The sequence below is a fragment of the Epinephelus fuscoguttatus genome, linkage group LG11 (assembly GCF_011397635.1).
Source record: "Epinephelus fuscoguttatus linkage group LG11, E.fuscoguttatus.final_Chr_v1".
NCBI classification, from domain to species: Eukaryota; Metazoa; Chordata; class Actinopteri; order Perciformes; family Serranidae; genus Epinephelus; species Epinephelus fuscoguttatus.
In genome coordinates, this window is record NC_064762.1 from 27,359,896 (window position 1) to 27,376,758 (window position 16,863).

Genomic DNA, 16,863 nt, shown 5'->3' on the forward strand with positions numbered 1-16,863 from the left:
ACTGTTGATAACTCGTACACCTTTTATGATATTATTAATCAATAGGTGGGGCTGAAGTGTCCCTGGGGAAGACAATGAAGCCCATATTCCTTCTGATGTGTGTGTATATCCATGGGGAAAATGAAAGCATCATCTATTTGCTTTGGAACATTGGATTCTTTGCTTCTGCTCTCACAGAGAATACCTCTTCAATACTCAGCCACTATGTGCTACTCGTTTTAAGGGTCAGCAGTCAAGTGTCTGGTACAATACCTTTTTAATTTTAATGACACCAGTAGATGCAATAGAGTGAAGGGTAATAAGATAGTGACACTTGTCTGCAGACAGAAATACAGGAAGCTGTCCACTCACCAGACCCTATATTTTACTGAAAAAACAAACACACCAAAAAAAAACAAAACAAACAAACAAACAAAAATGACGCCACTTATTGACGACTCCATATATCTCTTCCCTGGCAGTTTAAGATCCATTTATACTGTGATTCATGTGACTCTTACGCTGCAGCTACGTGGACTAATGACCCACATATGACCTCGACCACTCCATGAATTAGTCAGGATTACAAGAAGCAGATTTTAAGAGAATGGTCACAGGCTATTATCTACAGACTGTCTTAATAAAAGTTTCACCAATGCAGTTGGCCTTTTGTTAGACCCCCACTAAAAAGTAAAGCACTACCATCAGTTATTTTATCCATTTTTATGTATCACACAAAAATGACCTCGTTCTCATTGGTGGAACAATTTGTCCGTAATAAAAGAAACGTAGGTAATTCAATGAAAATCAATGTGGCAGAGCTCGTTCCAAGAAGACACAGATGAAACAGAAGGACTGAGCCTATTTCTGTGACCCCCCTCAAGGGCAGACCTCGCGCTTCCATAAATACCACTAAGCCCACCTGAGATGGCCGGTCAGGGGCCCGGTGTCAGAGAGATGGATAGAGCAACACTAAAGAGCACTCTGGCTCCACTTATCCATGAGGATGTGTATTCCCTTATTCCCATCCCCACCCAACACTTGGCATGCCATGTGCCTCCAAGCCTCGCCTTCTTTAGTTGTTGTTAATATTACGTCCATGTGTGTTCCCATATCTGCCCCTGTTGTACATTCTGAGATTCCCACATAAGGGCATCTATCTCTTTTGTTTTGAAAGCTACACTGATCACTTATTTTATATTAACAATGGTTCAAATGACTGTGTGATGTGAAAGGGGTTATTTGTAGTGACGCACCCGCAGAGAGGTATCACCCGACTGTACAGTTGAAACTTATTGTGTGGTTTACTCTCACCCAACCAAAACGCCAGAATAAATGTTGGCATTGTACATTGCTGCAAACCATGGATATGAAGGTTTCACATGTTAAATTTGTACATTTAATTTGTAGCAATTATGTTGAAATTTTCTCTCTCTTTACGGTTTAGTTTTAGATTGCATGTTGTGACGGCTGTGATTAACATTTGGCTAGGTTTAGGCACAAAAATCCTTGTTTAAATTAGGGTTAGGAATACATTATGTTTTGGCACCAATACCATGTCCCAAACTACTGTTAAGAAATGACTCCTTTTGTTGCTACAAAAAAAAAAAACAGGAAATGTCCCAAACTATCATTAAAAAATAGTTACTTGTCGTAAAAAAAACGACAGGGCATGTCCCAAACTATACCTGCTTTTGTCATTACCAGAACAGCTGGACATGTCCCGAACTACTATTAAAAAATACTCCCTTTAATTGCTACAAAAACAATGAGAAATGTCCAGAACTATCATTCCAAAATACCTGCTATTGCCGCTACAAAAATGGCTGGACATGTCCCGAACTATTGTTAAAAATACCCACTTTCATTGCTACAAAAACAACAGGACATGTCCTGAACTATCGTTGAAAATACCTGCTTTCATCGATACAAAAATGGCTGGACATGTTCCAAACTGTCGTTAAAAAATACCCACCATTGTCGCTACAAAAATGGCTGGACATGTCCTGGACTATTGTTAAAAATACCCACTTTCATTGCTTCAAAAACAACAGAACATGTCCTGAGCTATTGTTAAAAATATCTGCTTTTATCAATACAAAATGGCTGTACATGTCCCGAAGTGTCGTAAAAAAAAACCACCCCCCATTGTCGCTACAAAAATGGCTGGACATGTCCCAAACTGTCATTAAAAAATACCCACTTTCATTGCTGCAAAAAAAACAGGACATGTCCTGAACTATCGTAAAAAAAAAACAAAAAAAAACCTGCTTTTATCAATACAAAAATGGCTGTACATATCCCTAAGTGTCATTAAAAAAAATACCCCCCATTTTCGCTACAAAAATGGCTGTACATGTCCCAAAGTGTCGTTAAAAAATACCCACTTTCATTGCTGCAAAAAAAAAACAGGACATGTCCTGAACTATCGTAAAAAAAAATAAAAAAAAAAAATACCTGCTTTTATCAATACAAAAATGGCTGTACATATCCCTAAGTGTCATTAAAAAAAATACCCCCCATTTTCGCTACAAAAATGGCTGTACATGTCCCAAAGTGTCGTTAAAAAATACCCACTTTCATTGCTGCAAAAAAAAAACAGGACATGTCCTGAACTATCGTAAAAAAAAATAAAAAAAAAAATACCTGCTTTTATCAATACAAAAATGGCTGTACGTATCCCCAAGTGTCATTAAAAAAAATACCCCCCATTTTCGCTACAAAAATGGCTGTACATGTCCCAAACTGCCATTAAAAAATACCCACCACTGTAGTTACAAAAATGGTTGGACATGTCCCAAAGTGTCGTTAAAAAATACCCACTGTTGTCACTACAAAAATGGCTGTACATGTCCCAAACTGTCATTAAAAAAATACCCACCATTGTGGCTACAAAAATGGCTGTACATGTCCCAAACTGTCATTAAAAAAATACCCACCATTGTCGCTACAACAATGGCTGTACATGTCCCAAACTGCTGTTAAAAAATACCCACCACTGTGGCTACAAAAATAGCTGTACATATCCCAAACTGCTGTTAAAAAATACCCACCACTGTGGCTACAACAATGGCTGTACATGTCCCAAACTGCTGTTAAAAAATACCCACCACTGTGGCTACAACAATGGCTGTACATGTCCCAAACTGCTGTTAAAAAACACCCACCATTGTGGCCACAAAAATGGCTGTGTATGTCCTAGAGTGCTGTTAAAAAACACCCACCATTGTGGCCACAAAAATGGCTGTACATGTCCCAAACTGTCAAAAGAGCAGTGCATGCAAGACGGCCCAAGAATCTCACAGAGCTACAAGCCTTTTGCAGGAAAAATGGGTGAAAATCCCCCAAACAAGAACTGAAAGACTCTTAGCTGGTTATGAAAAGCATTTAGAAGCTGTGATACTTGCCAAAGGAGGCGCTGCCGAGTACTAACCATGCCGGATGCCCTAACTTTTGCTTCAGGCTTGTCCTTTTTATTTTTATTTTGAAACGGTAAAATATTAAAATTTAAAAATATTGAAAAGTATGTTTCATCTTTAACTTCGTGCCTTTTGGAAATCAATTCCTCTTCTTCTTACTTAACTACTCACAGTAAACTAAATTTTGATCAGGGGTGCCCAAACTTTTGCACGCCACTGTAACACTATTTACAGAATCATAACAAGCTTGTGTCACCTTAATCTTAGGGTAATCAAACTATTATTGTCAACATGTCATATGACATGACTTAATATGCTCTTCTATTTAAAGATACAGCAAGACGTTAATGGATTCATTTATTATGGAGCAGAAAATGTATACAGAAAATAAAATCCAATCGTAGTAGCCGATGCTTCATAATATTGATACGTCTCTTTGGCACAGTCTGCCACAGGGGGAATCAATTTCCTCAACTCCATTTACTCATTGTAGCGTATGCTGGGGATCATTTATCTGGGGGGGGGGGGGGTAATTTAAAGTTTGGTTCCGCTTCATAATTTCTCTTTTTGTCCTGTTTGGTTCATTTGTTTGCCCCAATAAAAGGCAAGAAAGTAACTAACAAGTGCTGCTTTATTGTGAGGCTGCAGAAAATACAATTACTCCTTATAGGAACAAATCAGCATGATTCACAATTCACTACAGCAGACACTCAAGGCAAACTCTTGAATTAGACGTGTTTACTCATGCTCAGTCATGGGAGGCGGGGGTATATATCCTGTCAGAAAGATTGATGACGGGTGCAGCCGGAGCACTCTGTGTCCAGTTAACTGTTATGGAGCTTTATGGAGAGGCTGTGTTAAAGACCTAAATACAGTTTACCCATGACAACTGTTTCTGGTTCCTCTCTATGTGTGTGTGTGTGTGTGTGTGTGTGTGTGTGTGTGTGTGTGTGTGTGTGTGTGTGTCCAGGTAAGAGTCCGTCACAGCAGTTCACAGCTGTGATCCATACGGTTACTCCTCTGCAGTCCCAGATCTCCCCTGTGGTGAAGCTCATCATCGCTGTAGCCAAGTCCAAGTTCTGTGCACAGGTGGGAAGTGTGTCTCCATCCTACTGTGGTGTGCTGCTGGTTTAATGAGATGATAATGGGTACAGTGTTAAATACGACACAAAGCAAAGTATAAAAGATATCAAAAGATGTCAGTATTTGTATTAATACTGTATGTATCACTCTTTATTCTTCCTTTTGTTTTTCATTTCTTCACCAGTTTGTACCTTCAGTTAGTACAGTTTCATGAGGGAGTTCAGCTATTCCTTATACACAACAGGGTATGAGGTCCACTGTGGAAAATAAATGTGTGATTTCAAGAAAAGGTCACATTATTTTAGTACTCCAAAACAAAAAATATGATCTAAGGATTCACCAATACATGTAAGCACCTTAATCATATTGGCTACTGGAATGAAATGCCAAGCGAGGAGGGACATGGACAGGATAGAGTGTGCAGACACAAACCAGGACTGTCTACCAGTCACAACAAAGTGATGCCACCTTTTCCAAGGAAAAATAGTGACTGTACAGTACATCGAGATAGTCAGGAAAAACTTCAACATGCACACGTGATCCTATCCAACCATAACAAAGTCACCTCTGACTCATGTTAACCACTAGGAATCCAAAGTTCAGGCACACACCAGGACACTGGGATGCAAACTATTTTATTAATAGATTACATTAACAGGTTTACCTTTTAAAATATTCAGTTAGAATAAATAATATTAAAATAGATAATTAAATTGAATTGAATTAAATTAAAATAATCCAAATGCAAACACATTTCAAAAAAGCAACAGCAGGCAAAAGCAACTATAATTCTATCTTGTAAAGTGTCAATAAAATCGTGACATTTAATGCAATAAGATTAATATCAAAGTAAAACAAAGGCTGAGTAGATCTAGAATGTGCACATTTACATACGATACCATAAATATCATAGAGTACAAAGAATATTAATATTCTGATCATAAGATATATATTAAAAACTAGTAGAAAAAAATATAGACAAAAAAGACAGATGGTGAGCACTATTGACAGAGTAGATATGAAATATACCTGTCTTGGTAACTTAACCTTTTATTGTCATAGCATTCTCATAATATTACTTTTTCCTCATAATATAATACGATTGTGTTCTCAAGATTTTTCACATTAAATTGGGTTAATTGGGCAGAAATTACCCCTTTTTTCAGGACAGCAACACAATTGAACAAATACAACAACAAAACAAATACATTAACACAAACAGCACAGACTAAACAAAAGCATCCACAACATTAATGATTTTTTAAAAAATTATATGACTTTTTTCTCAAAATATTTTGATGTTAGCCATGTAATTTTTTTTATTTTTATATATTTTTTTCTTCACAGTGGCCCTTATGCCCTGCAAAACTGCCAACATTGTGTTTTTTAATACACATAATTGCTTGACTTCTGTGCATATTATATGCAGCAAAGGAAGACTCGCACACAGAATAAATTAAGAATCAGACTGCAACATGCAAAAAAGAGATTTTTTAAAATCCAGACTCCAGTGTTAATCTTTTATTGTTCTGTGTGCGAGTCTTCCTTTGCTACATTACATAGATATTAACTAACACGCCTTTACAGTTCATCATAAACTGATCACACAGGAAAGATGTGCCAGGAATAGACATGACAATAAGCACTAAAGAAAACTTATATAAGTGAAAAGTGCTTCGACACTAATGAGCTTTATTGAAATATATGTCAGACTTCCTATAACTACAGTTCTTGTAGCAGTTATACTGTATAATAGCAGTTGAAATAAACTTTGTTGGTTTCATGATCATTTCACTGAATATTATCATTTTATTTTCACTATTAAAAATACCACAGCTAAAATATGTATGAAAATACCTTTTATATACGTGATGGTGTACTTCCTCTGATAATTAGGAGTTCTTCAATTAACCTTGAAGCCTGATGCTTCTTAAAGATGAAAAATGCATCCTGAAATAGATCCTACTGTGTCGTCATCCTTTACTTTGTGAAAGATATCAGTTATTTTTTAAAAAAAAAAGTATATAAAATCTCTATGCAGAAACCAAAGTAGAACCATGTTGATGGTTATATAATGTTAATCAAGTCCATGCACTTCTCCCATACAGATTGTGATTTTATGGAACTGCGACAAGCCTTTACCTCCAAGGAACAAGTGGCCCTCCACCAGCGTGCCTCTCACTGTCATTGAAGGACAGACCAAGGTAACAGCTGCTGGCTTTTTGCATCCATTATGTATTAAAAGACACTTTGTTGCATAGAGGTGAAGATATTTATCTCGGCTTTATAAAAACAGATATTCTCAAAGGTATTTTGTTGGCAGTCTACACCAGAAATGAAAGCATGGACCCTTTGGCTTCTCGCTGCTTTCTAGATACATTAAACCTGAACTTTAAGACACTAGAAATGGAGGATGAAACACGGTAAAGTTTCGATCAGAAAAACGCCTGCAGGATCTTAGGAATTTTAGCATGTGAACGCTTGTGTGTCTTTGTGCACTTGTGTGTTAATATCCTGAAGAGTATCATATAAATGCCCTTCCAAACCTCATTGTTTTGTCTTTAAACAACTGTCAGATAAAGTTCAACTGCAAACTGATGTTATTGCAGTAAACTGGAACAACTTTTAGCTGCAGCTGAAATGATCTTTACAGTTCAGCTGTGTTGCAAATACTCTTTTTTAGATTATGGAAAAGAAACAGAGCACAGACTCTGTAAATGTAAACAGACAGTTCAGCAAATGGCTTAAAGGGTAAGTCCATTTTTTTCCTAATCTGGATCCTATTTCGCCATGTTTTTGTGTCTAAGTGACTGGAAACAGGGCTGCAGCCAACATCACTCAAACAGGCTGCAATGTAACTACTGTGGGCATGTTCGCACCATCAATGTACGTTCACTAAAAGTGCTTGTTTTTGTCACCGACAGGTTCAGATTGTTATTATAAATGTCTAACACCATTATGGAAAGGATCCCTGCAGAGATAAACCTTTTTGTGAAACAGTAAGACCCTTTTTGTTTCAACCAGAATCAGCCCAAAATTGCTATCAGCAAACCCACCAGACTCCATTTAAATAAACAGTTATTTTAGTGTGTATAAAGCCAGTATATTTTCACATCTTACAGGGTGAATTAAGGCCCAGTCTAGACCACAGGCTCGCAACAAGAAAAGTTGAAACAGGCAGATACTTGCAATGCAACATTCTGCAACGTTCTAAAGAACCTGATGGATCACGCCACTGCAACAAGATGAGATGGTGTATCATCTCTATGCAACAACTCTCTGTACTTCTGTTCTGATTTCCAGCTTTTCAGGCTTATTTTGTGGCTGAAATCATTTGTAGCTTATTAAGATATGAATGAGATTAGATAGTGAGATACTGGCTACAGTTGTGTTTGTAGCAGTGATGACACAGCGAAAAACAGAAACAAAACGAGTATCAGGTGGACTGCATTCACAGTAAACATGCCATAATAATATGGAAAAACCAGCGCCAATTAATCAGTCAATGAGAATGTGTGTGTGTGAGGGGGACATAAGCACATACAGTGAGCAGTAGCAGCAATCCACTGTCCGACACCAGCACACCATAAGGACGGAAACTGAGGGCTCGGCAGGGATGCAGCATATGCAGCGGCAAACACGCCATCTGCTGTCATTTTGATTTTACCAGAAGACTTCACTACAAGTCAGTTGGCTGTTGGAACAGGTGATAGGCTTTATGTTCTAAAAGCAAACGCCAGTAATTTGACCACCTGAGTTGCAGGTGACACCATCAGCATCATCATCACCAGCTTGAGTCGAGCTCAGACCGGCCAGTTCACAATGCTGCATCTTTTCTCTGCAACGTTCTAAAAGGGTTTCGTCTCGTAGCGAATCATTGGTCTGAAGTGGGCTTAAGGGTTCATTTCAATCAAACCAGAGTTGGTGATTGCTGTAACAGTGGAAAGACCACCCAAGCTGTTTTTTTGTGAGTTTTGTTTTGTTTCTGTCGACTTCGAATGAAGTGTGTTTTTTACGATGACAAACTTAAGGTTTACCTAAATGGAGTCTGGTGGGATTAGCGATAGAGTTTCAGGGCTGTTTCTGCTTAAACAAAATGAGCTTATTCTTTAACTAAAAGGTCCACCTCTCGGGATCCTTTAAATAAGTTGTCAAAGACTTAAAATGACAATCTGATCCTGTCAGTGGCAAAAACAAGTGTAGGAGCCATTTCATATTTTAATTGTTTATGTGTATGTGTTTAGTTTGTTTTTTACCACTAGAGGAGGGAGGTCTCACTCTGATGCTATTTTTAGTTAATCACACAGGTAATTGGCAGCTGCACATTCACATGTGTTAAAAGGGTTTGTTGATTTCTCATTTTTCTTGATTTGTTTGGTTTCTCTCTCCCTCTCTCTCTCTCTCTCTCTCTCTCTCTCTCTCCCTGTGTCATATGGATTACTGTTAATTTATCATGTTGATCTGTTCTGTACGACATCTATTGCACGTCTGTCCGTCCTGGAAGAGGGATCCCTCCTCAGTTGCTCTTCCTGAGGTTTCTACCGTTTTTTTCCCCCGTTAAAGGGGTTTTTTTGGGGAGTTTTTCCTTATCCGCTGTGAGGGTCTTAAGGACAGAGGGATGTCGTATGCTGTAAAGCCCTGTGAGGCAAATTGTGATTTGTGATATTGGGCTTTATAAATAAAATTGATTGATTGATTGATTGATTGATTGATTATCAGCAGTCAGAGCAGAGCGGTGGTGGAAGCACACGGTTCTTACCGTATGCCAGCATTTTGTTTCAACCCAGCAACATAATTTGGTATGTAACCCTTTTCTTTTGGATTTATACTTTTTGCAATAAATGGGAACATCACCCAAAAGAGAAACTTCTTCTGGACAGTTTAATTTAATGGACTGGAGTACGTGTTAAGAACATTCCTGAGCCACCGCAAGTGACTAATTAAATTTTTGGTTTACGATAGTCACCACAACAAGCACTTTCAGTGGATGTTAAAAGACGAATGGTTACATGGTAGCCTGTTTCACCATTGCCATCTGCAGTGCTCTCACTCAATACTAGACCAGTTTAAAAAAAAAAATCGGTTTCCATTTGTCACTTAGACAGAGTTACCCTTTTATTCTAAGGCTTGCACCCCAATCTCAAATCAGGGGAGGAACACGGATCAGCATCGAGGTAAGATGATTGCCACAACATAAAAATATGTGTTCAACAACAATAATCCAGTTCATCAAACCACCATTATAACACACTGAAATGGCTGCTTTGCTCAAAGCTCTTTTAAAGTGAGAAGCAAGTCCTATGCAAAAGAATGATGTAGATGAGTTCAACTTGAAATCAAGGAAAAGCCTTAACCCCTGTTCAACAACACAAGCAATAGCATGATTGCACTCTTTCGTGTAAGCTTTTTTGTTTAGTGGCAATGGCACAAAGTCAAAACAAAAGGAATTCAGACAACAATCATAAAACATAGAAGCTGCTTCCTTAACAAATCAACTGTGATCGCACTATTGGATGATTTGCCCAAGAGGACAAGAGAGGATTGGGGTGCGACAGCATGAGCGTGATCACCATCAGCCTTCACTTTGGAGGTTTGAATGATCAGGATTCACCCAGTCTCACAACAATGTGAAAATAGTTGAACTTGAGAGAAATCAGCAAAATCTTGATACATAAAACCTCAACATAACAGACATAGAAAGCTAAAGTAGAGCTAAAATGATCCTATGATGTGTATTTTGAGTATTGCTGTAGCCACCGGGAGGAACTCTGCACCATTTAGAGCTTCATTTCATGATAAATGATTCAGGAAATTAAACAAAGCACCCTTGGGAACGCCAGATGTTCAGACCCTTTTGGGTTGTTATTATATTAAAACCCAAAGAAAAACAAGAGTGGGCCCTGATTAAGGCTCACTGAGGCTGAAATGTATTAGTCAGTTTTAACTCTTCTGTCACTGAGAATGTGAGGCTTTTATTAGCTCTGTTACTGCCGAGTGCCTCAGACTATTCTTGTAAGTGAAGAGTCCATCGAGCATGTTTGTTTGCTGCAGACAATTCTGCAGCAAGTGGCACTTATAAATACTTCTTTTAGTCTGTTGTCTGCTTACAAGTGTCCACAATGTTTAGATTTTTTAAAAGCTGAAAAACTCTTCTCGTCTGTGTTCCAAAGTGAGCTCTACATCAGTAACAGTATCTGCTGCGTATGTACCGAAAACACTTTTGAACCAGTATAATCAAATGGATTTAAAGACTCTGATTACCCTCACAGGTGTTTTCAATTATTTTAGCTGATTTAACCTCTCCGCAGGTGTGCGCCTGACTGACATCTCCCTCACTGTCTTCTGTTCACACCTGGTAGGGTGGAAAATTTTACACCTTTCCCAAATCAATGTGAGAGGAGGTTAAACTATTAAAAGTGAAAAACACCTGTGAAGGAGTCCAGAGCTTCATCCTGCAATCTGTCTAATACACTGCTCTCACAGGAAGCTTTGAGTTGCAACTTTTGACTTCAATAATAACAGCAATTCAGTTTTGTCTTCCATCTGCTTTGGTGGAGGACTGGGGCATTGGGGGCAAAGTCTTCCCATGCTGCGTCCCACACCCCTCAACATCCCAAAATACACTTTCAGGTAATAGAAGAAAATCGACAGATTAACTTTAAAGCACTCTAATGTTCTTTTGAAGGTCAAGATTAAATGAAAAATGCCTTTTTTAACTCCTTTATATGCAAGACTCCTGCTGATATTGTGCACCTATTAAATAACATATGAAAAACAAATTGATTTATTTGTTATATTAAAATCCAATCACATTTTTTCCTGTAAATTAAAATATGAGGTGTGCTTACATAAGCTCATACCAACCAGTTTCAACCATTAATATCATGACATACACCCATAAATCAATCTTGAGCTTTTAGCCACACAGAGCTAAGATTAAGTTAGCTAGTTAGTAACAGCATATCACAGCAGTGTGTCACCACCTCAAACCTTATGTTCCATTTCTTTTAAAATACCTTGGCTTAATCACACAGCCTCCGCCCTCTACTGGACTCTTTGGGTAATACTCCTCTGCTCATGAGTATGCATTCACACACTTTAGCGTTCGCAAGTAGTAGACTGACCAACACAGGTCTGGTGGAAAGGGTTGGGTGTATGTTAGCTGCCTTGTACTTGACTCCAAATTGGACATGACACACCAACATGTTTCTGTGTACCTTGATGACCTGGAAAATGTGCTGTGGAGGGTGTCTATGCTTGTCTTTGACCCCTGCAAGGTTAGGCCACAGCTCTGCCCAGTTCGATTGCTCACTACCTGGGTTGGCTGGAGCCCCCCTCGTCTCTGCTGTAGTGGCCTAGGTTATGAAGAAGAAGCTGGGCTACAACAACTAACCTTTTGTCAGTCAGGATCAGTGTGGCTGGGTCGATGTTAAGTTCAAACAGCGTGTTCACTCATCAGGCCCTCTCCACTGTACCCAAAAAAATCCAGTCGAGGGTGGAGCCTGTGTAGGATGGGTGTAGGATGTCGAATATGGGAATCTGCCTCCCTATATACTATAGGTTTTGCATGTTTTCGGGCAGGCATGTCCTGATTGACTGGCTATGTTTATGCTTTTTCAGTGTGCAAATGTGTGCTCATGTTTACAGCAGTGTTACCCAAAGAGTCCAGTAGAGGGCTCCAGCTGTGTTAATAGAACTAGGGTTACAATATTGTAACCTTTGATACAAGATCTCTGTCTAGATTTTATTCACTTTATACAAAGTAATATCTGTGACTTCTCCTCAAGTTGCACATTTTACAGTGGACTGCTTAAGCCACTATATAGAATAGTGGTTCCCAACTGGTGGGTCGTGGTCCAAAAGTGGGTCGTGGGTCCATTCTGAATGGACCGCGAATGACTTGCTAATGAATCAGCAAAAAAACCCAAAACTTTATTTTATATCTTTATCTTTTATATCTTTATTATTTAGTCTACATTGTCATCTTGTCATTTTTACTGAATGTACAGTCAACAACTGCTGCCCAGACTGAGAGGAATTTTTATTTTTAAAGGTCAATGTGTGAAAGAACACAGAAAATAAAAAAATAGGTACATTTTTGTTTAGTTTTGTTCATAGTTGCTCTGAAAAGTTAAGTAGAAGTACAATAATTCACTCCAAAATGCAGAAGCATTAAAGTAGCATAAATTACCTAAAAGTTGAACTTAAGTGCTGCACTTGAATTAATGTATTTAATGAGATTGCACCACTGATATAAGTAAATAATGCAAACTAGCCTCTGTGTGTTAACAGCTGTAGAGACAGTAACACAGCAGGGAGATGATGTAGATGTTGTGTACAGTGTATTAGATGATGTTCTATACTGTGTTATTGTATAATGCAGAGCTATTTCAGGTTTTAATAGACTCTTGATGGTGAGATTGAAGCGACATGCGTTTTGAATGTCAGCTGTTAGCGTGAAGCTGACAGTGTGACTTCTTGTGGATTGTTCTCATTTGCAGTATCACAGAAAAATATTCTGTCTGCACATATGTGCACGTATGAACTCACAACTGTTACGTGACATTCCCGTTTTTAATTTTACTCATTTACACAACAAATTTCTGACTCATTCTCACTTGTTCACTCACTGAACACACACACACACTAACCTCTCTCTAATCCTGATGCTTTCTGGTCTAATTGCCTCTGTTTGTTTTCATGTAAATGTGTCCCCCTTGAAACACAAGAACAATGTTTCCACTGGTGACAATAAAACACGTCTCAGAGGCAATATGCAAGTGTGTGTGTGCCGGTACCCAGCAGCGTCTATGGTCCTATAATTAGTCATGTGGTATATTGTCGTGCAGCCCAGACAGATGCTCTTCAGTGAATTTCCTTCCAACCGCTTGCTGTGTTTGTTCCCACTATAATAACTAAACACACAAACAGAAAGTTTGCAATTCGCCTCGACAGAGCACAGCAGCAGAGTAATTTGCAGTTGGTTATGAGTGTATCTACTCTGTAATGCTGAGTGGATACACTCCATCAACTGGCTTTACTTCCTCTCTCTCTCCTTCCTGTACTCATGTTTACTTCCACTCTTTTCATTAAATATCGCATCTACTTTTCAGTTTATTTTATTCGTATCCAAAATGTCTTAATACATAGAGAAAATAGGTTGTTTTTCCTTCATGGTACAAAAAATACTTGATAAAAGGTAGGAAAAGATTGTAGTCAAAGTAGTTAAAGAACCCAGTTATGACTGTTGGTAGGAGGCGGAGATTGATGCACAGTCTCCAGTGTCAAATTCAACTGGGACTTCCCAAAAATGGTGCCTTACATCCCATATCATACAGCGCGTCATGTGTCTGATGAGCAGTCTCGTCACTTGTTGGATATACTAGCAAAACCATATCCTAAAAAGTTGTTTATTAACCTAATCTTTGCCTTAACCTCAAGATTGAACCTACAGAAGACCTCACACTTAACTATAACTTATGGCAGCTGACTCCAGATTCTTAACCATTCTCATCCTGCTTGATCTGAGTGCAGCCTTTGACACCATTCTTCCCAGCATCCTCCTTAACAGACTGGCCTCCACTGGAATCACTGAAACACCCCTGCACTGGTTGAAACCCATCTATCTGACCATACACAATTTTTCCAATTTAAAACATTCAAATCCCAGCCATTTTCAGTCACTACCGGTGTTCCTCAAGGTTCGGTCTTGGGTCCCCTTCTGTTTATCATCCACCTACTTCCTCTTGGCCACATCTTCCATAAATTTAACATTCACCTCCATTACTATGCAGATGACGCCCAACTCTATCTGTCTACCAAACCTTCCTCCAACCTTCCACCCTCCTCCTTCTCTAAAGGAAATTAAATCCGGGGTCTCCTGTAACATTATTAAATTAAACAGTGATGAAACTGAGTTACTTCTCATGGCACTAAATCTACCGTAGCAAAAATTGACAGTTTCACTCTGGATATTGTTCACTGCACAGTTTACCCCTCCCAGTAGGTTAAGAGTCTGGGCATCATCCGTGACAGCACTGAGCTCACGTCAATAATGTCACTTGGTCTTCCTACTTCCATCTATGCAACATTAAGCACCTTCGCCCGCTCCTCATACCGCCCAGTACCGTCATTCTTGTCCCCCCCCCCCTTGTTTACATCCTGTATTGATTAGTGTAACTTGGTCCTTTTTGGTCTCCCTCTCAAGTCCATCCCCAAACTTCAGCTGGTCCAGAATTCTGCCACTCACATTATCACCAGAACCCCTTCATCCTTCACATCACTCCTGTCCTTCAGCAGCTTCACTGGCTCCCAGTTAAATACCGCGTTTGACTTTAAGATCCTAATGCTCACCTTTAGGCCATCCACAACTTGGCTGCTCTGTACCTCTCTGAACTCTTGCACATCCACACCCCCATCCGCACTCTCAGGTCTTCCTCTTTCATCCACCTCACTGTCCCGCCAGCCAGCCTGACCACCGTGGGGTCTATGGCCTTCAGACGCTCTGACCCCCGCCTCTGGACCTCCCTCCCACCAGAAATTCCTAGCATCCACTCTCTTTCCACTTTCAAATCCGGCCTCAAAACTCACCTCTTTCAGATAGCCCAATAAGTTTGACCCCAGTTTTTCTAGCCTCACACATCGACTATTTACACAGAATTTTATTCACTGTAAATTTGTTTTGCCCAAATATTTATGTTATTATTATTATTTTTATTATCTACTTTTTATGTTACTTCATTTCTTATCCCATTGACTTTATTAATCTACTTTTATATTCTCTATCCTTGCCTTTAAGGTGTCCTTGAGTGTCTTGAAAGGTGCCAAATAAAATGTAACTGTTTTTTTTCTTCTTTTTTTGTGATCATAGATTTACAAAGATACACTTAGATTTTTGCTCCTTGCTGCAACTACAGCCAGACTTCGCTGCAGATTTTCAAATGACTTAGCCGATTGATGATAATTTCTCAGATTGGATGGTCAAAAATTGACCATCATAAAGTTAAACTGAAGACTATGTACAACTAAACAGTGCTAAAATATCTAAATATTTAGATGGACTAAATCATGTCCAACAACAAAATCTACTCAGACGGTGGGGTCTGAGATCTGACACCAGTGTTGCATCTTGCATCAATGAAATTAGATGTCCTGTCGGGCTTACAAGGCATGCTTTCAGTTTCAATGTAGCATTTATAGGTGAGAATGGTATTTAAGTAATGGTAAAACATGAAAAGTACATTCAATGCGCCTTTATACTTGTAGTATGTATTATTCAGTCTAGTTTGTCTTACCTTCCAAGCTTTAGAGATAAAACCAGCCCACACTTTGCCACCTGGTCCAACTTCTCATTTTCCTCAACCCTAAACAACTCCGGATTTTTGTTTTGCAATCTTACAAAAGTGCACAGACGTTCATATGAAGTATGAACATGCACTCGAACAGGGGCTAAGACAGCACAGTCACAGAGCTCGCCAAAGTGTGCACTGCTAAGTCCTGCAAAACCACACCCATCCAGTTGAAACCATGTTTTCAGTGAACCCCAAACCCAATCATCTACCTTTGCTTCTTCCGTCATCATTTGCACAGCAGTCACATGCAGTCACTTGTCACTTGTCAGAAAGCATCGGAACATTTGACTAATGTAGTTGTTCTTCATCAAAACTAATCTCAAAATATTAAGCCTGAAGCGCTAGGCTTGCTGTTTTGTGTTTTTCAACCCAGGCCTTATTTAGAAATCTTCAAATGGGACAGTTATTCTTTCGGAATCAGCTCTGTTGTCCAAAATGTTTACGCATACAAGGAATTAACTTTCCAGACCAACAGTCATGATAAATCTCCAACAATATTAAGCATAACAGAGTCTAAACTTATAACATAACACAAAAAAGAAACAGGCTGCATACTCCCAGATGTCTTCACTAACATAAATGAGGTGTTGTTTGGCATGTGATGCATGTTTAAACTAATATAGAACAATCTAATCAAATTTGTAGCAACACTCACATTGTCAACAGAAACTTCTGCTAATCTAGTTTAGGCTGATCACAACAGCATATACTATCGTTGCTTAGCAGTGTTTTAGACGCCCATCCATGTTGCTGATGTTATACAGATACTGTACAACATACAATACATATTGACTTGTTGCAGTACATAATCATTTCCATGCTCATGTTATTCACTGTACTGGGTTTATACATTAAATATTTTTGATGGGGCACATGTCAGGTAAAAGACTAACCCTTTAACAGGGTCCATTTAATTTACCTTCTCTTAATTGGTAAACTTACTCTTTTCTGAGTATGTTGTACACTTTAGCAGATAAATTATGCACAGTAGAAATCCTTACATACACAATACAAAATTATAGTTTACTCTG

At 38.8% G+C, this 16,863-nt stretch overlaps 1 protein-coding gene across 1 annotated transcript in view; it reads left to right on the forward strand.

The window, feature by feature from the left end:
- Positions 1 to 16,863, forward strand: part of LOC125897583 (exostosin-1) — a 68,287-nt gene that overhangs the window by 18,032 nt on the left and 33,392 nt on the right. The window contains exons 4-5 of the mRNA XM_049590981.1: positions 4,369 to 4,487; positions 6,590 to 6,685. Coding sequence (XP_049446938.1) covers positions 4,369 to 4,487; positions 6,590 to 6,685 — 215 coding nt within the window. The remainder of the gene's footprint in view (positions 1 to 4,368; positions 4,488 to 6,589; positions 6,686 to 16,863) is intronic.